Source organism: Bombina bombina, chromosome 11, assembly GCF_027579735.1.
Source record: "Bombina bombina isolate aBomBom1 chromosome 11, aBomBom1.pri, whole genome shotgun sequence".
NCBI classification, from domain to species: domain Eukaryota; kingdom Metazoa; phylum Chordata; class Amphibia; order Anura; family Bombinatoridae; genus Bombina; species Bombina bombina.
In genome coordinates, this window is record NC_069509.1 from 42,065,254 (window position 1) to 42,092,065 (window position 26,812).

General features: G+C 42.3%; 1 protein-coding gene across 1 annotated transcript in view; it reads left to right on the forward strand.

Annotated features, from left to right (window-relative positions):
* Window positions 1-26,812, forward strand: part of LOC128641937 (uncharacterized) — a 469,590-nt gene that overhangs the window by 344,655 nt on the left and 98,123 nt on the right. The window contains exons 15-17 of the mRNA XM_053694531.1: window positions 2,330-2,680; window positions 4,270-4,581; window positions 10,113-10,460. Of these exons, the coding sequence (XP_053550506.1) occupies window positions 2,330-2,680; window positions 4,270-4,581; window positions 10,113-10,460 (1,011 nt within the window). The remainder of the gene's footprint in view (window positions 1-2,329; window positions 2,681-4,269; window positions 4,582-10,112; window positions 10,461-26,812) is intronic.

Here is a 26,812-nt window from a genome sequence, read left to right on the forward strand (position 1 = left end):
ATACTTAACAGCTCTGTTTGGGTGTTCTTTGCCTCCTCCTAGTGGCCAGGAGTTGATTTTTTTGGGGGTGTTTTTTTTTTTTAGATTAGGGCTTTTTTTATTTTTTAAACGGCATCAAAAGAGCTGATTGCCCTTTTAAGGGCAATGCCCATACAAAGGCCCCTTTAGGGGCAATGGGTAGCTTAGATTTTCTTTAGTTAGGTCTTTTTTATTTTGGGGATTTGGGTCCTTTTAAGGGCTATTGGTAGTTTATTCTTAGATTGTTGTTTTTTTATTTTGGGGTGGCTGTTTCGTTTTTATAGGGGTATTAGATTAGATTTATTTTTTTTATTTTGGATAATTTCATTTATTATTTTTTGTAATCTTAGATTTTTTTTATTTTTCGTAATCTTAGTTTTTTGTTTTTTTTGTAGTTAGGTTATTTTTTTATATTTTTTTAGTTTAAGCTTAATTATTTTTTTTATTTCACAGGCAAGTTTTTATTTATTTGAAGGTAGTTATATTCTAATTTTAATATAAAGTTAGGGGGGTGTTAGGTTTAGGGGTTAATAGTTTAAGTTTGTTGCGATGTGGGGGGCTGGTGGTTTAGGGGTTAATAGGTTTATTTAGGTAGTCGCAATGTGGATTTGTGACGGTTTAGGGGTTAATAAGTTTGGTTGAGTATTTGCAATGCGGGGGGCAGCGGATTCGGGGTCAATAGGTTTATTGTACTGTTGGCGATGCGGGTGTGCGGCAGATTAGGGGTTAATAGGTTTATTTAGTGTTGTTGATGTGGGCGGGTGGCAGATAAGGGGTTAATAGCTTTATTTTAGTAGTAGCGATGTGGGGGGTCGGCAGTTTAGAGGGTAATAGGTTTATTTAGTGTTCGCAATGTGAGGGTTCAGCGGTTTAGGGGTTAATATGATTATTTAGTGTTTGCAATGTGGATGGGTGGCTGATTAGGGGTTAATAGTTTTATTTTAGTAGTAGCGATGTGGGGGGTCGGCAGTTTAGAGGGTAATAGGTTTATTTAGTGTTCGCAATGTGAGGGTTCAGCGGTTTAGGGGTTAATATGATTATTTAGTGTTTGCGATGTGGATGGGTGGCTGATTAGGGGTTAATAGCTTTATTTTAGTAGTAGCGATGTGGGGGGTCGGCAGTTTAGAGGGTAATAGGTTTATTTAGTATTGACAATGTGAGGGTTCAGCGGTTTAGGGGTTAATATGATTATTTAGTGTTTGCGATGTGGATGGGCGGCGGATTAGGGGTTAATAGTTTTAATATAGTATTTGCGATGCGTGGGATGGTGGTTTAGGGGTTAATAGGTCGTTTATGGGTGTTAGTGTTTTTTGTAACATTTTTGTTATGAGTTTTGTGAAACATTTTTGTTTCACAAAATCTATAACTACTGGCCTTTGATCGTGGAATGGATTATGGCGGTATAAGCTATAACGCTAGCAGAATAGTCTGACCGCACAACTTGTAATACAGGTGAGCTGAATATTCCACACTCAAAAGGCATTTTTTGAGTGCGGAATGGATCGTTGCGGTATATGCTAAATCGCTAGCGGTATAGCCGTACTGCCATGACTTGTCATACGGGTTAGCGAACCATTCCGTGAGCAAAGGCCAATTTTTCAGCGGTATAGCCGTACTGCACAACTTGTAATCTACCTGAGTGTTATCCCTGTACTACTCCTAATATCACCTTATTGGGCTAAACTCTCATTGCTGTACAGCTTGTGATTGCACCTGACAGAGGTAAATGTTGTACTGCTCCTGATGGCACCACACAGGGATTAACTGTTTCATTGTTGTACTGCTCCTGATGGCACCACACAGGATTAACTGTTTCATTGCTGTACTGCTCCTGATGGCACCACACAGGATTAACTGTTTCATTGCTGTACTGCTCCTGATGGCACCACACAGGGATTAACTCTTTCATTGCTGTACTGCTCCTGATGGCACCACACAGGGATTAACTCTTTCATTGCTGTACTGCTCCTGATGGCACCACACAGGATTAACTGTTTCATTGCTGTACTGCTCCTGATGGCACCACACAGGGATTAACTGTTTCATTGCTGTACTGCTCCTGATGGCACCAAACATAAGATAATCCTATGTACTACAGTGCCAGGCCCACCAAATATTTCAAAATTACCTCTGTACTCTATTATAATAATATAACATTAAAAAATAATCAAATAGCTTTAGTTGATGGACGTACATTTCTAAGCCACAGCTTAATGTCACATGTTGAGTCCTGTATTTATATATGTGTTTAAATATTTTTCAATTATTTATTTTATTTGAATTAATTGTAATAATTTATATTTATATTTAGACTTTCCTTGGCGACCTGAAATACAAGCAATCCCCATATCTCATGTAATAAATGGCAGAGAGGTCACAGTGCAATACAACATCTATAAATATTTCCCTGATGCTCTGACTGTGAGATGGTTTAGGAAGGAGAGAGGAGGTCAGGAGCTGTTTCCGTTATCTCACTCTGAGAACCTCAGAATTTCAGATCTCACACACAAGAAGCAGTCGGATAACACATACACCTGTACAGCTTGTTTGTTATTTACTCCATCACTGAGCTCAGACCAAGGAGCAGAATTTATCTGCAGAGTGGAACATCCCAGCCTGGAACAACCAATAGAAAGAGGAACTGGAGCTCTTGTAGTTATCTGTGAGTAAATTATTTGTTTTTTTATTGAGATAAATGAAAAGTAGAACAATAACAATTGGGTGAAATGCACGGTGAGTGAACAGCCAAAGCGTTAACAACATTGAGATGGTTATTACCAGATTAAGAAAAAAAACAAAAACAATGTAAAACGAAATATGTCATTTCCATATAATAATGAAATACACAGTTGTAAATAAAGCGTAACCCATGTTATGACGAGGAATGGTCTCAATTCGTTTTTTTTTTCTTTTATGGGGGAGTGGGATTGGAAGATGTAAAGTTAATATGAGTAGTTATTTCAGAGATATATGTGTAGCAATAACAGGAAATACAAGGCGTGGGTGCTGGATATTGGATGGAAAGAAGGGTGATGGTTCACTGCCTGGGGGAGAGGTGGAGAGGGGAAGCGGGAAAGAGATCGAGACGTGCTTAAATTCAAGGATTTGTTGTTTGGTGTGCACTCCAGTCAGGGAATTTCGTAAGCCATGGGGACCAGATCTCGAGAAAAGAGTCAAATTTGTCTAGGGTCCTGTAGGAGTATTGCTCCATTTGACCAATGTATTGGATTACAGCGAGTGTCTGGGAGAAGGATGGGGGGTTTTCGTTTCTCCATGATCTGGCTATCGTTAATTTTGTGGCCATGAGGACATAAATTGCAAGGGCTTCTTTTGGGGTGGTGAGGTTTGGCATCTGGAGATGAAGCAGAGCCGTTACAGGCGTGTACTGTATGGTGATTCCCAAGTTGCGGAGCAGGCTATAAACTTTTTTCCATAGCGGCTGAATGACTGGGCAGGACCACCAAATGTGTTGTGCAGTACCTAGATGTTGGCACCGTCTCCAGCATGTAGGGGAGCAGGTATTATGGATTCTGTGTAAAGTGGTTGGGACTAAATGCCAGCGAACCAGAATTTTATAATGTAACTCCCATAGAGTAGCAGAGTGTATCAGTTTTTTAGTTATCAGGATTCTAGCCTGCCATGTGTCGAGATCTGTGGAGAAACCCAGTTCTCTTTCCCACGCAATATGCTGTGAAATTTTATGCGGAGTGCACGTGTTGTTGAGTAGGTTGTAGTGCGCGGATAAGGGGTGTGAGATATTGGAAGCTTGTTGCCACATGGACTCCCAAGGTGTAGGTTGTCTGAGTTTTGTCTTTGGATACCCCCATGTGCGTAGGCGTGTGCTCAGTCGGTATGCCTCAAAGCTAAGATTAGGAGGGATTTGGTACTTAGAGCAAAGATTGGGGTGTGAGAGCCACCTGTCACTATCATAAAAGTCTGTCACAGTTTGAATCCGTCTGTGTCGCCAAGCTTCGGGGTGGGAATCTGGTAGGCAGTACAGCGTGCCCCGGACGGTGAGCATGGGTGAAAGGTAAGGAGATATGACCGGATTATGTCGGACATGGTCCCATATCTGATACGCGTGTTTTAATACTTGGAGGGTAATGTTCAATTTCTGTCTATGGTGTGATGGAGTAAATTATTAGTTTTAAGTAGTTTACATGTTGGTATTTTCTTGTTGAAGTTTTTTTAAATTCTTAGAAGAGAAATGTGATCATGTTTATTAACTAAATTATTGTTATTTACTTTCAGCTAAACCAAAGATTACAGGTCCTTTAACATTAGGCATTTGTGATCACAGCAACTTACAGTGTTCTCTGAATCTGACAAACGTATACCCTAAAGATATCCAGATCACATGGCTCTATAGAAGCAGCCAATACTCACAGGAGGGATCACCAGAACCAGTATCTGAAGAGTGTGCAGATCACACATTTAATGTAACAAGTACTTGTACAATTCCTGTACATCTCTTCATAGATCCAGCGTCTAACATTTGTGTTAAATGGAAGCATGAAGCTATGGATGATCCAGAATCCAAAGAACTTTCTGTAAAAGATCCAGGTATGAAAAAGAGAATATCAATTTTATTTTCTGTTTACTGATACAATTTAATATAAAAGTGGGTGAAAATGTTCTACTTAAAAGGGCAATTCAGCCAAAAATGGACAATACATCAGTGTATTTCAGTTTTCATTAGAAGCATGTTTGCCTTACAATTGTGTTTAAAAAAATGTATTTAGTGAGAGCTATCACTGTTCCACTGAGAGCTTGTAGTGTGCACGTCTTTGTGTGAATCATATCTAGATATGTTTTATGCACCAGCATTTTAAACAGTATGATAAAATGAAATACCCAATAAAAGTAGTAGGGCAACTCCTTAAGTGAGAATTATCCCAAAAATCTCACACTGAATACAAATATTAAATTGAAAGAGTGCTCTAAAAAGCTAACTGCACCTAAAATGTGATAGTATATAACTTGTAGGTCTGGGAATAATTGTGTTATATCAATATATATACAGCCTCACAAATAATGACTCGTAAAACTAAAAATAAATGTATTATGTAAAAAATAGTATCTATTTATCTCACAATTTAATTTCATATAAACATCATAGTGTCTATTTTCCTCCCAGTGTAATTGTATATAAACACCATAGGTAGATGAAATTAGTAATGCCTCTTAAACCTCTTAATATGATTAACTATAAGGTGCACCAAAATGAAATACTAATAGGCATTTATTATCATCTATCGTTAAATCGTGGATCCATGTTAATAAAAAATAAATATATATATATATATATATATATACTGTGCATTAATAATACACAGTAATAATACACAATTACAGTATATAGTTAAAAACAAACTGATGAATCTAACAACATATCACAATATTGCATTAGTAACAAGTGTTTTATAAGCACTGCCCCTAATGTTTTAACCTTGTTTGTATTCCCGAGTCTCTTTGAGGAGTTGTTTGTGTCTTTGAGACGAAGGATTAGTCTTTACATATTAGTAAGTTGGAGTTTTAATGAACAAGAATGTCCCAAGATGAAGGATATATCAATATACATTAAGTTCCAATAACCAATAGAGTTCTACTCACCGAAATCCGAAAGCTTTTGTTATAGTGTGCTTTCTCTGACTCAACCCTTACACACGTACCTCTCTTGTCAGTCTCGGCATTGACATTGCCACTTCCGGGTTTTGCTGACGTAGTGGTCACATGTTTCTTTCCAGTCCTATTGGGTGGTCAGATTATCAGCATATGTAGCAGAATCCTCGGCAGCCAAAGTGTTGCAATATTATCTTTAACAAAGCCTTTACAATGTTTCACTCAGAGCGCTCATGAGACTTGTACTTTACCAGGCATAGATGAAGTATGGACAAAACGATTCCTTCCTTTGTTCCAAATGATTGACGTTTAGTAAACAGCAAACTCCTTTCTCTTTCAGTGCAATACAGGACAACTCATAAACATGTTTCAGCTACACAGCTTTTTTCAAGATGAATCTGTAATTGCACTTCCTCCTTATTTATAGTCCTTAATTAAAGGGGCAATGATATCATGCTTTTTATTTAAAGGGGCAATTCATTTCATACACATTGGTTAATAAAAAGTGCCTATCTTGTAGATCACTTTTCTTAATACATCGTCATATTAGGAATATAAATATTCATATATATAATAAATTGTTATAAATTCATCAGATCAATAAATGGTGGTAAATTTATTTTAAAAGCCTAAAAATATATATATTAAGTGAACATATACATTCATAAATTCATATGGTGAGGTATTTTTAGTAACTCCTAAACATATTTATCAGTAATTCATCTCAAATTCATTCATTTAAATAAAAGGATTTAGATCTAATTCAGCATTGAGACCAGATGAAACATGTTTATGAGTTGTCCTGTATTGCACTGAAAGAGAAAGGAGTTTGCTGTTTACTAAGCGCCAATCATTTGGAGCAAAGGAAGGAATCGTTTTGTCCATACGTCATCTATGCCTGGTAAAGTACAAGTCTCATGAGCGCTCTGAGTGAAACATTGTAAAGGCTTTGTTAAAGATAATATTGCAACAATTTGGCTGCAGAGGATTCTGCTACATATGCCGATAATCTGACCACCCAATAGGACTGGAACAAAACACGTGACCACTATGTCAGCGAAACCTGAAAGTGGCAGTGTCAATGCCGAGACTGACAAGAGAGGTACGTGTGTAAGGGTTGAGTCAGAGAAAGCACACTATAAAAAAAGCTTTTCGGATTTCGGTGAGTAGAACTCTATTGGTTATTGGAACTTAAACGTATATATTGATATATCCTTCATCTTGGGACATTCTTGTTCATTAAAACTCCAACTTACTAATATGTAAAGAGTAATCCTTCGTCTCAAAGACGCAAACAAAGAGACTTGGGAATACAAAACAAGGTTAAAACATAAAGGGCAGTGCTTATAAAACACTTGTTACTAATGCAATATTGCGATATGTTGTTAGATTCATCAGTTTGTTTTTAACTATATACTGTAATTGTGTATTATTATGGTGTATTATTAATGCACAGTATATATATATATATATATATATATATTATTAACGTGGATCCACGATTTAACGAAAGATGATAATAAATGCCTATTAGTATTTCATTTTGGTGCACCTTATAGTTAATCATATTAAGAGGTTTAAGAGGCATTACTAATATCATCTACCTATGGTGTTTATATACAACTAGTCCTAAAGCCCGTTCACACGGGCCATTTTTTGCAGGGTACAGCGGTCCCACCCCTTGCGCTCTCCCCCTCTCTTTTGAGCTCTCTCTCTCCCCCCTCTTTTGCGCTCTCTCTCTCCCCATCTCTTTTGCTCTTTCTTTCCCCCTCTCTTTTGAGCTCTCTCTCTCCACCTCTCTTTTGAGCTCTCTCTCTCCCCCTCTCTTTGAGCTCTCTCTCTCCCCCTCTTTTGCGCTCTCTCTCCCCCCTCTTTTGCACTCTCTCTCTCTCTCCCCCCCCTCTTTGCGCTCTCTCTCTCCCCCCCTCTTTTGCGCTCTCTCTCTCTCGCCCCCTCTTTTGCGCTCTCTCTCTCCCCCCTCTTTTGCGCTCTCTCTCCCCCCTCTTTTGCGCTCTCTCTCCCCCCTCTTTTGCGGTCTCTCTCTCCCCCTCTCTTTTGCACTCTCTCTCCCCCCTCTCTTTTGTGCTCTCTCTCTCTCACCCCTCTCTTTTGCGCTCTCTCTCTCACCCCTCTCTTTTGCGCTCTCTCTCCCCCTCTCTTTTGCGCTCTCTCCCCTGTCTCTCTCCCCCCTCTCTCTCTCCCCTGTCTCTCTCTCTCCCCCCCCTTTCTCCCCCCCCTTTCTCTCCCCTCTCTCTATCTCTCTCTCTCCCTCCTCTCTTTTGAGCTCTCTCTCCCGCCCTCTTTTGCTCTCTCTCTCTCCCCCTCTCTTTTGCTCTCTCTCTCCCCCTCTCTTTTGAGCTCTCTCTCTCCCCCTCTCTTTTGAGCTCTCTCTCTCCCCCCTCTCTTTTGTGGTCTCTCTCCCCCCTCTCTTTTGCGCTCTCTCTCCCCTGTCTCTCCCCCCTCTCTCTCTCGCTCTCTCTCTCTCTCTCCCCTGTCTCTCTCTCCCCCCCCTTTCTCTCCCCTCTATCTCTCTCTCCCCCCCTCTATCTCTCTCTCTCCCTCTCTCTCTCTCTCTCCCCTCTATCTCTCTCTCCCCCCTCTCTGTCTCTCCCCCCTCTCTCTCTCCCCTCTCTCTCTCTTTCCCCCCCCCTCTCTCTCCCCCCCTCTCTCTCTCTCCCCCCCTATCTCCCACCCCTCTCTCCCCCCCCTCTCTCTCCCCCCTCTCTCTCTCTCCCCTCTCTCTCTCTCCCCTCTCTCTCTCTATCTCCCCTCTCTCTCTCTCTCTCTATCTCCCCTCTCTCTCTCCTCTCTCTCCCCCTCCCTCTCTCCCTCCCCTCTCCTTCCCTCTCTCACTCCCCTCTCCCTCCCTCTCTCACTCCCCTCCCTTTCTCCCTCCCCTCTCTCTCTCCCCCTCCCCTCTCTCTCTCCCCCTCCCCTCTCTCTCTCCCTCCCCTCTCTCTCTCCCTCCCCTCTCTCTCTCTCCCTCCCCTCTCTCTCCCTCCCCTCTCTCTCTCACTCCCCCTCCCCTCTCTCTCTCACTCTCCCCTCTCTCTCTCATCTCTCTCTCCTCCCCTCTCTCTCTCTCCTCCCCCCTCTCTCTCTTCCACCTCTCTCTCTCTTCCCCCCTCTCTTTTGATCTCTCTCTCCCCTTTCTTTTGCTCTCCCTCCCCCTCTCTTTTGCTGTCTCTCTACCTCTCTTTTGCTCCCTCTCTTGTGCTCTCTTTATCTCCCCTCTTGATCTCTCTCTCCCCTCTTTATCTCTCTCTAACCTTTCTTATCTTTTCCCTACCCCGTCTCTCCCCTCTTTTGAGCTGTTTTGAGCCCCTTCAGGACCCTCACACTCGGTCACGCCCACTTCTGCTCGCAATGCAGAGACTTAGGGACTGTAAGGCCAGGTGTGTTTGTCCTCGTGCTGTCTCTACTGAGCATGACAGCTTCGGACAAACACACTTGGCCTTTATAGTATAGGATTACACTGTGAGTAAAATAGACACTATGATGTTTATATGAAATTACATTGTGAGATAAATAGATACTATTTTTTACATAATAAATTTATTTTTATTTTTACGAGTCATTATTTGTGAGGCTATATATATATTGATATAACACAATTATTCCCAGACCTACAAGTTATATACTATCACATTTTAGGTGTAGTTAGCTTTTTAGCGCACTCTTTCAATTTAATATTTTAAACAGTATGTCAGTTTAGAAAACAGCAGTGCCTCATATAATGTAAACTGAGTCATTTCTATTGATATACAAAGCAAAACCAGCTGTCTGAACAGACACATTGCTTAAAATATCAGGGCACTGAGAATATTTGTGTATGCTAAACATGCATGGCCACAGTAAAGCCCTCACTGAAACATTATTAAGTTTTACTAGAAGCATTATTGCCTAAACGTTGTATTGCAAAACGTATTCTTTTTAACATTGAAATGTAACGATGTGCAGTTAAGTGTTGGTTTGAATGTATTCTTTGGTAAATGCTAAACCTTGATAGGCTCATATGCTAATTTCTAAGCCCTTGAAGGCCACCTCTTATCTCAGTATATTTTGACAGTTTTTCACAGACAGCACTAGTTCATGTGTTCCATATACATAATATTGTGCTCACTCCCATGGAGTTATTTATGAGTCTGCACTGATTGGCTAAAATGCAAGTCTGTTACGTGTGTGCACGTGTATTCAGCACTATATGGCAAAAGCGTTTGTAACATTGTTGTTTACATTTAGTGAGTTTCTAAATAATATTAATAGTAAACTGGATTTTATTTTGTTTTTAATTTTTAGAATCTTTGAATCATGAAAGTTTAATTTTAACTGTTATTTCTTAATAAGTTGCTCAAAGCAAAATTTCAGCTCTTAAATGAACAGAAAAAACTTTGGAAATGCATAGGTTTAAGTACTTTCATTATTATCTAAATGTTCTTTACAAATTAACCCATGCTATGTTGTATCCCTAGGTTTCCCTTGGCGACCAGAAATGGAGGATATTGTCATTCCTACACTGTTACCTAATGAACAAGTCAGATTACAATGTAAAATCTCACATTATTTCCCTGATGTGCTGACTGTAACATGGTTTAAGAGAAAGAAAGGACAGCAGGAGAGACAGCTGGTTCCTAATGAAAAGTACAACATTCCTGATATTCAGTCTGTAATACAGGCAGATCAGTCCTACACCTGCACAACACATGTGATCTACACACCGTCAGTTCATGCAGAGCAAGAAGCAGAATTTATTTGTAAAGTGGATCATCCGAGTCTTGTCCAACCAATAACTAAATGCACAGGGATGATACGGCTTGTAGGTAAGTGTCACTAGGTCCTTCTATTATAGAAAGGGTTTACTAATCTGTGTTTAACTGTAACAGAGTAAGATATTATTCATATGTTGTTTTAGTTTATCTTCTTTCCAATGGCATGGAGAGTCCATGATTTCGTTCCAATTACTAGTGGCATATTCAACTCCTGGCCAGTAGGAGGAGGCAAAGAGCACCCAGCACAGCTATTAAGTGTCACCTCCCTTACCCGTAATTCCCAGTCATTATTTGCCTCTATTATGTGCGAATATGAGTGTCTTAAGATATTTAATCCTTTAATGGGTACTTTGCCCTGCAAGCAAGGATTGGGGCTATGCTGTGTCCATGTCAATATCTTTAGTAAAAGTAATGGTGGCTTTTAGCAGTTAGAAGACGGTGAGGTGGTCTTTGCTTGACTTCTAAAATTAATGCTACCCCTCTATAGAAAACCAGGGTTGGTTACTCTGTTTTTTCTTTCACTACAGGTCCCTGTTAGCAGTCGGTTGAGGCTGCTGTGACTGCTCCACAGCAGAAGACCCTGGAGGGTAAGTCCTTTCAAATATTATTTCTCTTGTTAAGTGTGTTCAGTCCACGGGTCATCCATTACTTATGGGATATATTCTCCTTCCCAACAGGAAGTTGCAAGAGGATCACCCAAGCAGAGCTGCTATATAGCTCCTCCCCTCACATGTCATATCCAGTCATTCTCTTGCAACCCTCAACAAAGAAGGAGGTCGCGAGAGGAGCTGGAGTTTTTACTTAACTATTCTTCAATCAAAAGTTTGTTATTTTAAATGGCACCGGAGTGTGCTGTTTTTCTATCTCAGGCAGTATTTGGAAGAAGAAACTGCCTGCGTTTTTTATCTATGATCTTAGCAGGCGTAACTAAGATCCACTGGCTGTTCTCGACATTCTGAGGAGTGGGGTAACTTCAGACTGGGAATAGCATGCAGGGTCCTCCGCAAATGAGGTATGTGCGGTACTTTATTTTCTGGGAATGGAATTGACTAAGAAAATACTGCTGTTACCGTATGATGTAAGTACAGCCTTAAATGCAGTAGTAGCAACTGGTATCAGGCTGATAAATGTATGCGCAGTCGAGTTATATTCTGGGGACTAGAATTTGACTGAGAAAATACTGTTAACACTGAAATAATACTTAAGCCTTCTCTGCAGTGGTAGCGACTGGTAGCAGGCTTAGTGATAGCTTTGCATGACATTGAAAAATGTTGTTTTTTAATAAAACGTTTACTGGCATGTTATTCGTTTTTTGTGAGGTACTTTGGTGATAAATCGCTTTGGGCATGATTTTTTCCACATGGCTAACATATTTTTCTGCATGGAAACCGTTATATCAGGGCTCCCACTGTTGTGATTGGAGTGGGAGGGCCCTTGTTTTAGCGCCTTGTTGCACAGTTAAAATTATTGCTTCTTCCTCCTTGATCCAGGACGTCTCTAGAGAGCTCAGGGGTCTGCAAATTTCATTTGTGAGGGAGGTAATCAGTCACAGCAGATCTGTGACAGTGTGTTGACTGTGATTAAAAGCGTTATATCTTAATTGATATCTGTTTTATCCGTTTTGGGTATCGAGGGGTTAATCATCCTTTTGCTAATGGGTGCAATCCTCTGCTAATAGTACACTTCTTGTTAAGAATTGTTTAATTATATCTGTATTTTTGAAGCGCTGCAGCGTTTTTTATATTGCTTGTAAAACTTATTGAAAGTGATTTCCAAGCTTGTTAGTTTCATTGCTAAGTCTGTTTTAAACATGTCTGATTCAGAGGAAACTGTTTGTTCATCATGTTCAAAAGCCAATGTGGAGCCCAATAGAACGATGTGTACCAATTGTATTGATATTGCTTTGAATAAAAGTCAATCTGTACCGATAAAGAAGCTATCACCAGACAACGTGGGGGAAGTTATGCCGCCTAACTCTCCTCACGTGTCAGTACCTGCGTCTCCCGCTCGGGAGATGCGTAGGATTGAGACACCTAGTACATCTAGGCCCTTACAAATCACTTTACATGATATGGCTAATGTTATGAAAGAAGTATTATATAATATGCCCGAATTAAGGGGCAAACGCGATAGCTCTGGGTTAAGGACAGAGCGCGCTGATGACACGAAAGCCATGTCTGATACTGCGTCACAACTTGCAGAACATGAGGACGGTGGGCTTCATTCTGTCGGTGACGGTTCTGATTCGGGGAGACCGGATTCAGAAATTTTAAATTTAAGCTTGAGAACCTCCGTGTGTTACTAGGGGAGGTATTAGCGGCTCTGAATGATTGCGACACGGTGGCAATTCCAGAGAAATTGTGTAGGTTGGATAGATACTATGCGGTACCGGTGTGTACTGACGTTTTTCCTATACCAAAAAGACTTACAGAAATTATCAGTAAGGAGTGGGATAGACCCGGTGTGCCTTTTTCCCCTCCCCCGATATTTAGAAAAATGTTCCCTATAGACACCACCACACGAGACTTATGGCAGACGGTCCCTAAGGTGGAGGGAGCAGTTTCTACGTTAGCCAAGCGTACCACTATCCCGGTGGAGGATAGCTGTGCTTTCTCAGATCCAATGGATAAAAAATTAGAGGGTTATCTTAAGAAAATGTTTGTTCAACAGGGTTTTATATTGCAGCCTCTTGCATGCATTGCGCCTGTCACGGCTGCAGCGGCATTCTGGTTTGAGTCTCTGGAAGAGGCGATTCGCACAGAGCCGTTGGATGAGGCCTTGAGCAAAGTTAGAACCCTTAAGCAAGCTAATGCGTTTGTTTCAGATGCCGTAGTACATCTAACCAAACTTACGGCTAAAAATTCCGGATTCGCCATACAGGCGCGCAGAGCGCTCTGGCTTAAATCCTGGTCAGCGGATGTAACTTCCAAGTCTAAACTACTTAACATTCCTTTCAAAGGGCAGACCTTATTCGGGCCCGGCTTGAAGGAAATTATTGCTGATATTACGGGAGGTAAGGGCCACGCCCTTCCTCAGGACAGGGCCAAACCAAAGGCCAAACAGTCTAATTTCTCCAACATAGGTGTGTCCGGTCCACGGCGTCATCCTTACTTGTGGGATATTCTCTTCCCCAACAGGAAATGGCAAAGAGCCCAGCAAAGCTGGTCACATGATCCCCCCTAGGCTCCGCCTTCCCCAGTCATTCTCTTTGCCGTTGTACAGGCAACATCTCCACGGAGATGGCTTAGAGTTTTTTGGTGTTTAAATGTAGTTTTATTGCTTCAATCAAGAGTTTGTTATTTTAAAATAGTGCTGGTATGTACTATTTACTCTGAAACAGAAAAGAGATGAAGATTTCTGTTTGTAAGAGGAAGATGATTTTAGCAACCGTTACTAAAATCGATGGCTGTTCCACACAGGACTGTTGAGATGAAGTAACTTCAGTTGGGGGAACAGTGTGCAGACTTTTACTGCTTGAAGTATGACACATTTCTAACAAGACTTGGTAATGCTGGAAGCTGTCATTTTCCCTATGGGATCCGGTAAGCCATTTTAATAACAATTTATAAAGGGCTTCACAAGGGCTTTAAAGACTGGTAGACATTTTTCTGGGCTAAAACGTTTGTTTTATAAGCATGTTTAATGGTTTATTACTCTGAGGAGTTGTTTTTATCTGGGTATGTTGATAATAAAAACGGCAGGCACTGTTTTGGACACCTTTTTCACTGGGGGCCTTCTCTAGTCTTAGGCAGAGCCTCAGTTTCGCGCCACTAATGCGCAGTTGTTTTTGGGAGTCAGAACATGCAGATGCATGTGTGAGGAGCTCTGATACACTGAAAAAGCGTGCTGAAGGCGTCATTTGGTATCGTATTCCCCTCTGGGCTTGGTTGGGTCTCAGCAAAGCTGATACCAGGGACTGTATAGGGGTTAAATGTAAAAACGGCTCCGGTTCCGTTATTTTTAGAGTTAAATCTTTCAAATTTGGTGTGCAATACTTTCAAGGCTTTATGACACTGTGGTGAAATTTTGGTGAATTTTGGACAATTCCTTCATACTTTTTCGCATATTCAGTAATAAAGTGTGTTCAGTTTAAAATTTAAAGTGACAGTAACGGTTTTATTTTAAAACGTTTTTTGTACTTTGTTATCAAGTTTATGCCTGTTTATCATGTCTGTACCTTCAGATAGACTATGTTCTGTATGTCAGGAAGCCAAAGTTCCTTCTCATTTAAATGTATGTGATGCATGTGATAGTGAAAATGATGCCCAAGATGATTCCTCTAGTGAGGGGAGTAAGCATGGTACTGCATCATCCCCTTATGTGTCTACACTAGTCTTGCCCACACAAGAGGCCCCTAGTACATCTAGTGCGCCTATTATTCTTACTATGCAACAATTAACGGCTGTAATGGATAATTCTATTAAAAACATTTTAGCCAAAATGCCCACTTATCAGCGAAAGCGCGACTGCTCTGTTTTAGATACTGTAGAGCATGAGGGCGCAGATGATAATGGTTCTGACATGCCCTTACACCAGTCTGAAGGGGCTAGGGAGGTTTTGTCTGAGGGAGAAATTTCAGATTCAGGAAAAATTTCTCAACAAGCTGAACCTGATGTTATTACATTCAAATTTAAATTGGAACATCTCCGCGCTCTGCTTAAGGAGGTGCTTTCTACTCTGGATGATTGTGACAATTTGGTCGTTCCAGAGAAATTATGTAAGATGGACAAGTTTCTAGAGGTCCCGGTGCCCCCCGAAGCTTTTCCTATACCCAAGCGGGTGGTGGATATTGTAAACAAAGAATTGGAAAGGCCCGGCATACCTTTTGTCCCTCCCCCTATATTTAAGAAATTGTTTCCTATAGTCGACCCTAGAAAGGACTTATGGCAGACAGTCCCTAAGGTCGAGGGGGCGGTCTCTACCTTAAACAAACGCACCACTATCCCTATAGAAGATAGTTGTGCTTTCAAAGATCCTATGGATAAAAAGTTAGAAGGTTTGCTTAAAAAGATGTTTGTTCAGCAAGGTTACCTTCTACAGCCAATTTCATGCATTGTTCCTGTTACTACAGCAGCGTCTTTTTGGTTTGATGAACTAGAAAAGTCGCTAGATAAAGCTACCCCTTTGGAGGAGATTATGGACACTTAAATTGGCTAATTCTTTTACTCTAGACGCTACCCTGCAATTAGCTAGATTAGCGGCGAAAAATTCAGGGTTTGCTATTGTGGCGCGCAGAGCGCTATGGCTAAAATCTTGGTCAGCGGATGCGTCATCCAAGAACAAATTGCTTAATATTCCTTTCAAAGGGAAAACGCTGTTTGGCCCTGACTTGAAAGAGATTATTTCAGATATCACTGGGGGAAAGGGCCATGCCCTTCCTCAGGATAGGTCTTTCAAGGCTAAAAATAAGCCTAATTTTCGTCCCTTTCGTAGAAACGGACCAGCCTCAAGCTCTACACCCTCTAAGCAAGAGGGTAATACGTCTCAAGCCAAGCCAGCCTGGAAGCCCATGCAAGGCTGGAACAAGGGTAAGCAGGCCAAGAAACCTGTCACTGCTACCAAGACAGCATGAGATGTTGGCCCCCGATCCGGGACCGGATCTGGTGGGGGGCAGACTTTCTCTCTTCGCTCAGGCATGGGCAAGAGATGTTCTGGATCCTTGGGCTCTAGAAATAGTCTCCCAAGGTTATCTTCTGGAATTCAAGGAACTACCCCCAAGGGGAAGATTCCACAGGTCTCAATTGTCTTCAGACCACATAAAAAAACAGGCATTCTTACATTGTGTAGAAGACCTGTTAAAAATGGGAGTGATTCATCCTGTTCCATTGAAGGAACGAGGGATGGGATTCTACTCAAATCTGTTCATAGTTCCCAAAAAAGAGGGAACATTCAGACCAATTTTGGATCTCAAGATCTTAAACAAATTTCTCAGGGTTCCATCGTTCAAGATGGAAACCATTCGAACAATTCTTCCTACCATCCAGGAAGGTCAATTCATGACCACGGTGGATTTAAAGGATGCGTATCTACATATTCCTATCCACAAGGAACATCATCAGTTCCTAAGGTTCTCGTTTCTGGACAAACATTACCAGTTCGTGGCACTTCCATTCGGACTAGCCACTGCCCCAAGAATTTTCACGAAGGTACTAGGGTCCCTTCTAGCGGTGTTATGACCGAGGGGCATTGCAGTAGTACCTTACTTGGACGACATTCTAATTCAAGCGTCGTCCCTGCCACAAGCAAAGGCTCATACGGACATTGTCCTAGCCTTTCTCAGATGTCACGGGTGGAAAGTGAACGTAGAGAAAAGTTCTCTATCTCCGTCAACGAGAGTCCCCTTCTTGGGAACAATAATAGACTCTTTAGAAATGAAGATTTTTCTGACAGAAGCCAGAAAATCAAAACTTCTAAACTCTTGTCAAGTACTTCATTCTGTTCTTCTTCCTTCCATAGCGCAGTGCATGGAAGTAATAGGTTTGATGGTGGCGGCAATGGACATAGTTCCTTTTGCGCGAATTCATCTAGGACCATTACAACTGTGCATGCTCAGACAGTGGAATGGGGATTATACAGACTTGTCTCCAACGATACAAGTAGATCAGAGGATCAGAGACTCACTCCGTTGGTGGCTGACCCTGGACAACCTGTCACAAGGGATGAGCTTCCGCAGACCGGAGTGGGTCATTGTCACGACCGACGCCAGTCTGGTGGGCTGGGGCGCGGTCTGGGAACCCCTGAAAGCTCAGGGGCTTTGGTCTCGGGAAGAATCTCTTCTACCGATAAACATTCTGGAACTGAGAGCGATATTCAATGCTCTCAAGGCTTGGCCTCAGCTAGCAAAGGCCAAATTCATAAGGTTTCAATCAGACAACATGACGACTGTCGCGTATATCAACCATCAGGGGGGAACAAGGAGTTCCCTGGCGATGGAAGAAGTGACCAAAATAATTCAATGGGCGGAGAATCACTCCTGCCACTTGTCTGCAATCCACATCCCAGGAGTGGAAAATTGGGAAGCGGATTTTCTGAGTCGTCAGACATTTCATCCGGGGGAGTGGGAACTCCATCCGGAAATCTTTGCCCAAATAACTCAATTATGGGGCATCCCAGACGTGGATCTGATGGCGTCTCGCCAGAACTTCAAGGTTCTTTGCTACGGGTCCAGATCCAGGGATCCCAAGGCGGCTCTAGTGGATGCACTAGTAGCACCTTGGACCTTCAACCTAGCTTATGTGTTCCCACCGTTTCCTCTCATTCCCAGGCTGGTAGCCAGGATCAAACAGGAGAGGGTATCGGTGATCTTGATAGCTCCTGCGTGGCCACGCAGGACTTGGTATGCAGACCTGGTGAATATGTCATCAGCTCCACCATGGAGGCTACCTCTGAGACAGGACCTTCTTGTTCAAGGTCCGTTCGAACATCCAAATCTGGCCTCACTCCAACTGACTGCTTGGAGATTGAACGCTTGATTTTATCAAAGCGAGGGTTCTCAGATTCTGTCCTTGATACTCTTGTTCAGGCTAGAAAGCCTGTAACTAGAAAAATCTACCATAAAATATGGAAAAAATATATCTGTTGGTGTGAATCTAAAGGATTCCCATGGAACAAGATAAAAATTCCTAGGATTCTATCCTTTCTTCAAGAGGGTTTGGAGAAAGGTTTATCTGCAAGTTCTTTGAAGGGACAGATTTCTGCTTTATCTGTTTTACTTCACAAAAAGCTGGCGGCTGTACCAGACGTTCAGGCTTTTGTTCAGGCTCTGGTTAGAATCAAGCCTGTTTACAAACCTTTGACTCCTCCCTGGAGTCTCAATCTAGTTCTTTCAGTTCTTCAGGGGATTCCGTTTGAACCCCTACATTCCGTTGATATAAAGTTATTATCTTGGAAAGTTTTGTTTTTGGTTGCAATCTCTTCTGCTAGAAGAGTTTCAGAGTTATCTGCTCTGCAGTGTTCTCCTCCATATCTGGTGTTCCATGCAGATAAGGTGGTTTTGCGTACTAAACCTGGTTTTCTTCCGAAAGTTGTTTCTAATAAAAATATTAACCAGGAGATAGTCGTGCCTTCTTTGTGTCCTAATCCAGTTTCAAAGAAGGAACGTTTGTTGCACAACTTGGATGTAGTTCGTGCTCTCAAATTTTACTTAGCAGCTACTAAGGATTTCAGACAAACATCTTCTTTGTTTGTTGTTTATTCTGGTAAAAGGAGAGGTCAAAAAGCAACTTCTACCTCTCTCTCTTTCTGGCTTAAAAGCATTATCCGATTGGCTTAGGAGACTGCCGGACGGCAGCCTCCTGAAAGAATCACAGCTCACTCCACTAGGGCTGTGGCTTCCACTTGGGCCTTCAAGAACGAGGCTTCTGTTGATCAGATATGTAAGGCAGCGACTTGGTCTTCACTGCATACGTTTACCAAATTCTACAAATTTGATACTTTTGCTTCTTCTGAGGCTATTTTTGGGAGAAAGGTTTTGCAAGCCGTGGTGCCTTCCATCTAGGCGACCTGATTTGTTCCCTCCCATCATCCGTGTCCTAAAGCTTTGGTATTGGTTCCCACAAGTAAGGATGACGCCGTGGACCGGACACACCTATGTTGGAGAAAACAGAATTTATGCTTACCTGATAAATTACTTTCTCCAACGGTGTGTCCGGTCCACGGCCCGCCCTGGTTTTTGATCAGGTCTGTTGAATTATTTTCTCTAACTACAGTCACCACGGTATCATATGATTTCTCCTATGCATATTCCTCCTTTACGTCGGTCGAATGACTGGGGAAGGCGGAGCCTAGGGGGGATCATGTGACCAGCTTTGCTGGGCTCTTTGCCATTTCCTGTTGGGGAAGAGAATATCCCACAAGTAAGGATGACGCCGTGGACCGGACACACCGTTGGAGAAAGTAATTTATCAGGTAAGCATAAATTCTGTTTTTCGTGCCTTTCGTAACTTCAAGGCAGGAGCAGCATCGACTTCCTCCGCTCCAAAACAGGAAGGAACTACTGCTCGTTACAGACAAGGTTGGAAAGGCAACCAGTCATGGAACAAGGGCAAGCAGGCCAGAAAGCCTACTCCCGCCCCTAAGACAGCATGAAGTCAGGGCCCCCTATCCAGAGACGGATTTAGTGGGGGGCAGAATTTCTCTCTTTGCCCAGGCTTGGGCAAGAGATGTGCAGGATCCCTGGACGTTAAAGATTATATCTCAGGGATACCTTCTGGATTTCAAATCCTCTCCTCCACAAGGGAGGTTCCATCTTTCGAGGTTGTCGACAAACCTAGTAAAGAGAGAGGCATTTCTACAATGTGTACAAGACCTCTTAATCATGGGGGTGATCCACTCAGTTCCGCGATCGGAACAGGGACAAGGATTTTACTCAAATCTATTTGTGGTTCCCAAAAAAGAGGGAACCTTCAGACCAATCTTGGACTTAAAGATCTTAAACAAATTCCTAAGGGTACCATCGTTCAAGATGGAAACCATTCGAACCATCCTACCCATGATCCAAGAGGGTCAATATATGACCACGGTGGACTTAAAGGATGCTTACCTTCATATACCGATTCACAAAGATCATTATCGGTACCTGAGGTTTGCCTTTCTAGACAGGCATTACCAGTTTGTGGCTCTTCCCTTCGAGTTAGCCACGGCCCCGAGAATTTTTACGAAGGTTCTGGGCTCACTTCTGGCGGTACTAAGACCACGAGGCATAGCGGTGGCTCCGTACCTAGACGACATTCTGATACAAGCGTCAAGTTTTCAGAATGCAAAGTCTCATACAGAGATAGTTCTAGCATTTCTGAGGTCGCATGGGTGGAAAGTGAACGTGGAAAAGAGTTCTCTGTTACCACTCACACGGGTTCCTTTTCTAGGGACTCTTATAGATTCTGTAGAGATGAAGATTTACCTGACGGAGTCCAGGTTATCAAAGATTCTCAATGCTTGCCGTGTCCTTCATTCCATTCCAAGCCCATCGGTAGCTCAGTGCATGGAGGTAATCGGCTTAATGGTAGCGGCAATGGACATAGTGCCATTTGCGCGCCTGCATCTCAGACCACTGCAACTATGCATGCTCAGTCAATGGAACGGGGATTACTCAGATCTGTCCCCTTTGCTAAATCTGGACCAGGAGACCAGGGATTCGCTTCTCTGGTGGTTGTCACCGGTTCATCTGTCCAAAGGAATGACCTTTCGCAGGCCAGATTGGACGATTGTAACAACGGATGCCAGCCTTCTAGGCTGGGGAGCAGTCTGGAATTCCCTGAAGGCTCAGGGATCGTGGACTCAGGAGGAGAAACTCCTCCCAATAAACATTCTAGAATTAAGAGCAATATTCAATGCTCTTCTGGCTTGGCCTCAGTTAGCAAAGCTGAGGTTCATCAGATTTCAGTCGGACAATATCACGACTGTGGCTTACATCAATCATCAAGGGGGAACCAGGAGTTCCCTAGCGATGTTGGAAGTCTCGAAGATAATTCGCTGGGCAGAGTCTCACTCTTGCCACCTGTCAGCGATTCACATCCCAGGCGTAGAGAACTGGGAGGCGGATTTACTAAGTCGCCAGACTTTTCATCCGGGAGAGTGGGAACTTCACCCGGAGGTATTTGCTCAACTGATTCGTCGTTGGGGCAAACCGGATCTGGATCTCATGGCATCTCGCCAGAACGCGAAGCTTCCTTGTTACGGATCCAGGTCCAGGGACCCGGGAGCGGTGCTGGTAGATGCATTAGCAGCCCCTTGGGTTTTCAACATAGCTTATGTGTTTCCACCATTTCCGTTGCTACCTCGGCTGATTGCCAGGATCAAACAGGAGAGGGCATCGGTAATTCTGATAGCGCCTGCGTGGCCACGCAGGACCTGGTATGCAGACCTAGTGGACATGTCGTCCTGTCCACCATGGTCTCTTCCTCTGAGGCAGGACCTTCTAATTCAGGGTCCTTTCAACCATCCAAACCTAATTTCTCTGAGGCTGACTGCCTGGAAATTGAACGCTTGATTCTATCAAAGCGTGGGTTTTCGGATTCGGTTATTGATACATTAATACAGGCTCGGAAACCTGTGACAAGAAAAATTTACCATAAGATATGGCGTAGATATTTATATTGGTGCGAATCCAAGAGTTACTCATGGAGTAAGGTTAGGATTCCTAGGATATTAGCTTTTCTACAAGAGGGTTTAGAAAAGGGTTTATCCGCTAGTTCGCTAAAGGGACAGATTTCAGCTCTGTCTATTCTTTTACACAAACGTCTGGCAGAGCATCCAGACGTCCAGGCCTTTTGTCAGGCTTTGGCTAGAATTAAACCTGTGTTTAAAGCTGTTGCTCCTCCGTGGAGCTTAAACTTGGTTCTTAAAGTTCTTCAGGGTGTTCCGTTTGAACCCCTTCATTCCATTGATATTAAGCTTTTATCTTGGAAAGTTTTGTTTTTGATGGCTATTTCCTCGGCTCGAAGAGTCTCTGAGTTATCTTCCTTACATTGTGATTCTCCTTATCTGATCTTTCATTCAGACAAGGTAGTTCTGCGTACTAAACCTGGGTTTTTACCTAAGGTTGTTTCTAACAGGAATATCAATCAAGAGATTGTTGTTCCATCGTTATGTCCTAATCCTTCTTCAAAGAAGGAACGTCTTTTGCATAATCTAGACGTGGTCCGTGCTCTGAAGTTCTACTTACAGGCAACTAAAGATTTTCGACAAACTTCTTCTCTGTTTGTCGTTTACTCTGGACAGAGGAGGGGTCAAAAGGCTTCGGCTACCTCTCTCTCTTTTTGGCTTCGTAGCATAATACGTTTAGCCTATGAGACTGCTGGACAGCAGCCTCCTGAAAGAATTACAGCTCATTCCACTAGAGCTGTGGCTTCCACCTGGGCCTTTAAGAATGAGGCCTCTGTTGAACAGATTTGCAAGGCTGCAACTTGGTCTTCACTTCATACTTTTTCCAAATTTTCCAAATTTGACACTTTCGCTTCTTCGGAGGCTGGATTTGGGAGAAAGGTTCTACAGGCAGTGGTTCCTTCTGTTTAATGTTCCTGCCTTGTCCCTCCCATCATCCGTGTACTTAGCTTTGGTATTGGTATCCCATAAGTAATGGATGACCCGTGGACTGAACACACTTAACAAGAGAAAACATAATTTATGCTTACCTGATAAATTTATTTCTCTTGTAGTGTGTTCAGTCCACGGCCCGCCCTGTCTTTTTCAGGCAGGTTCTAAATTTTAAAATTATAACTCCAGTCACCACTGCACCTTATAGTTTCTCCTTTCTCATCTTGTTTCGGTCGAATGACTGGATATGACATGTGAGGGGAGGAGCTATATAGCAGCTCTGCTTGGGTGATCCTCTTGCAACTTCCTGTTGGGAAGGAGAATATATCCCATAAGTAATGGATGACCCGTGGACTGAACACACTACAAGAGAAATAAATTTATCAGGTAAGCATAAATTATGTTTTTATAGGATAAGAAATAGCATGGAACAGGACTGGGAATACTCAGGGACCTTGTGGAACCTGATACCTTCAGAAGGGGTTTGTATTTTTAATATTTATATCTGTTTCCTTTTTCAAATATATTGCAACTGAGCAGCATTCTGGCGTTGTGCCAGGGTCAGGGATATTGCCGCTCCATTGCCGGGCAATTTTTTCAGACTGGCCCAGGATTATGGTGTGTGGGAACTGAGTGTCATGGTGACATTATCTTTCCCTTCTTCCCTGCTTGGTCCATTGTTACATATTATTAAGGTGCTTCTTGTTGTACGGAGTGTGTTTACTGTTTATGGCAGCAGTTATTGTAAAATATTTTTTATTGCGCAGTTATGGGCTCAGGCCGTTATGCTTGTCAAAATTACCATAGGAATTTACCTCCCTCTGATAATAGCGATGGTAGCAGTGAGGCCTCCTTCACTTTTTACTAAGTCCACATCACCAAGCATGGTTGCCTAGATACTTAGCTGAATGAGAACCACCTTTGTTTGCGCTGTTGGCGGTGCGCTAAGCACTAGAATTAGATTTTGGCGCCATTCGTCTCTCCCCTCTGTGGTGTAGTTCAGCTGTACTATAATACAGGGCGACAGCTCAATCTGAAGTTTAGAAGTAAGCTTTGTTAGCTCTCCTGCTTCCATGTACTTTCAGGGTGCATAAGGACTTTACATGTAGTTTTTATATATGCTTTCACCTTTTTTCTGTTTGAGACGACCCCATTTATAGTAATGGCGGCTGTGAAGTGTGGGTCGCAGCCAAATCTCTTATTCATAATGGTCGAAGTTTAGTTTTTTTTCCTCACAATTTCTGGAGGCCGGCAATGTAAAGTAGGCTGGGTAAAAATGTTGCAGTTATTTGATTGCTTTTTTAATACGATACACATTTAACTTCTCTCCTTGCAACGGTTGCCAGGTCTCTTGACTCCCAGTAGGATATGGTTTCTGGGTTAGTCAGCTTCGTAGTGTTATTGGCTATGTAGTTTATTTACTACAATGTGATGTTGAGATTTTTTTATTTTTCCCCTCTGTGTTGTAGATTTAAGGAACATGTTTTTTTATCTGCGATGTGATGTGGGCACTGTTAGTTTCACTTTGGTGTGCAGGGAGAAGAGATCACTTTTATTTTTTATAATAATTTCCTTTTTATCTGAAACTCCTTATGTAGATAATTGTACATAGGATTCCAGATGGAAATTCATTGGACATTTGGACTGAGGGTTATCTGAACTCAGGTTGTCCTCATTTATGTTTTTCTCTCTTTTGGAGATTCAGCAAAGCTGTATGTGATTTTTTTTTCTCAATGTTTTACTTTTTGTCAGGTTTTCCTGGGCCCTTATGGTATTGCTGCCATCTGGTAGCAACTCAGTAAATTATCATCACATTTAAAAAAAAATTTTTTTTATGTGTATTCATTCTGCATCCTACCTCTTCATTTAGGATATTAATGAGCTGTGGATGGCAGGAAGAATCTTTTCTGTTATGTACCTTCTATGCACTATTATTGTTTCATAGTACATATATTAATACTTCATTTGTTAGCCTACCTGGTATAGGGCTTCCAGGTATATTCTCCTTCATATTGAAGGGATTGTTGTAAAGATATATATTTCATGTATCACAATCTTCCTCATTTTGAGTTTATAATTGCTGTATCTGTGACATGTTTGGTTTCATGTCTCATATTTGATGTTTTTACTTCAATATTATATTTATTTTTATGTTTTTATATAGAAATATTTTTGGCTGTCTATGTTGCCTTATGGACCTTTCCCTTTTATAGGGTCCTGGTCTGGCTGAATCTTTTCTATGTTTAATATAGAAATATTTTTTATTATCCTACGTTATCCTAGGGACTTTTTCTTTTTAGGGGGTCCTGGTCTGGCGGAATCTTTTCCGCCAGACCAGGAAAAGATAGAGGATAGAGGAACCTACTCATAGCTGATGAGTGGCAAATTTCCACGAAACAGCTGTCTTGGGACTGGTATAAATCTCTGTACTAACCCTTCCTAAGCCTAAGAGCTAATATACATATGACATATAGGGAGTCTGCCTAAAAGAAGGCTAAGTACAAATGTGAACCCAGTTACCTAATGATTAAGGCACTGGCTTCCTAAGCGAGGGATTGTGGGTTCGTATCTGGGGTGCCTTTTGAGATCATCTGACTCTTATTTATTGTTCTTTCACAAAGTCAAAAGACAAAGGGGTCTATTTATGAAGCAGCGGATGCTGCTTCCGACCCTCTCCACTTCAGTTCCGACTGAAGCGGAAGTTAAGAAGCAGCGGTCCTAAGACCGCTGCTCCTTAACTCGTCCACCACCTCTGAGGTGGCGGACAGCAATCAGACCGATTAAATACTATCGGGTTGATTGGCACTCTCTGCTAGCGGCTGATAGGCCGTAATCTGCAGGGGGCGGTATTGCACCAGCAGTTCACTAGAACTGCTGGTGCAATGATAAATGCAGACAGCGTATTTATCATGATTCACTATAGCGGATTATGTCTGTCCGCACCTACATAAATAGACCCCAAATCCTTCCTCCTCTTCTTCCAAATCAACCTTGGAATAAAGGTAATCAATCCAAGAAACCTTCCTCTGAGTTTAAGTCAGCAGGAACAGAGTCTAGGTTTCTATTCCTACCTCTTCGTGGTTCACAAGAAAGAGGGAACTTTCGCAGCATCTTGGACCTCAAGTGTCTCAACAATTTTCTCTAGGTTCCATCCTTCATAATGGAAACTGTAAGTTCCATTCTACCCTTGGTTTTATGAGTCATTTTATGTCTACCATAGACCTGAAGGCCATGCATATTCATGTTCCCTCTTAGAAAACATCTCAAATTTCTGTGGTTTGTCTTTCTGGACTGACACTCATAATTAGTTTCCATTCCCTTTGGCCTTGTTATGGCGGTGGCAGATCTCATAGAATAGCAGTGGCTCCATACCTAGATGACATTTTGGTTCAGGCTCTATCTTTTCAGTTAAAAAGATCTCTTACAGAGATGTTGTTGTCTATTCTCGTTTCACGGGTGGATAGTGGATCTGGAGATGAGTTCCCTGATGCCTCAAACCAGGGTGTGTTTCTTGGGAACAATTTTAGATTCTCTGTCCATGAAGATTTTTCTGACAGATGTCTGAAAATCCTAACTTCTTGATTATTGCCTTTTCTCTTCAGTCCTCTATTCGTCCATTAATGACTTAGTGTATGGAAGTATTTGGGCTAATGGTTGTTTCCATGGACATTATCCCCTTTGCTCGTTTCCATCTAAAACTTCTTCAGTTATGCATGCTCAGACAATGGAACGGAGACCACTCAGATCTCTTGTAGAGGATAGCTCTAGACCCCCTACAAGAGACTCTCTATCTTGGTGGATTTCACAGGACCGTCCGTCTCAGGGTAGATGCTTCCTGAGACCTTTCTGGTTGATTGTGACCACTGATGCCGGCCTGTCGGGCTAGAGAGCAGTTTGGGGTTCTTTATAGGCTCAGGATCTCTGGACTTGAGAAGAGTCTTCTCTTTCCATAATCATGCTAGTGTTGAAAGCAATTTTCAATGTTCTATCTGCTTGGCCTCAACTAGGTTTGGTCCAGTTTAACAGATACCAATCTGACTTCTTCACTTCAATGGCAGACATCAACCACCAGGGAGGATCTCAGAGTTTGTTAGCTATGAAGGAGGTAACTCGCATTCGCCAGTAGACTGAGTCTCATGATTGTCTCCCCTTTCCCTTCCACATCCTAGGGGTGGACACCTGGGAAGCAGTTTTTCTGAGCAGGCAAACTTTTCTCCCGGGGAGTAGTGTCTCTGCTCGGAGGTATTCTCAATGATAACCCTCAGGTGGGGTTTCCAGAGTTGGATCTGATGGCATCATGCCTTTCTGCCAAGATTCCAGGGTTCATTTTAAGATCAAGAGATCCACAAACCGCTCTTATTGACGCTCTA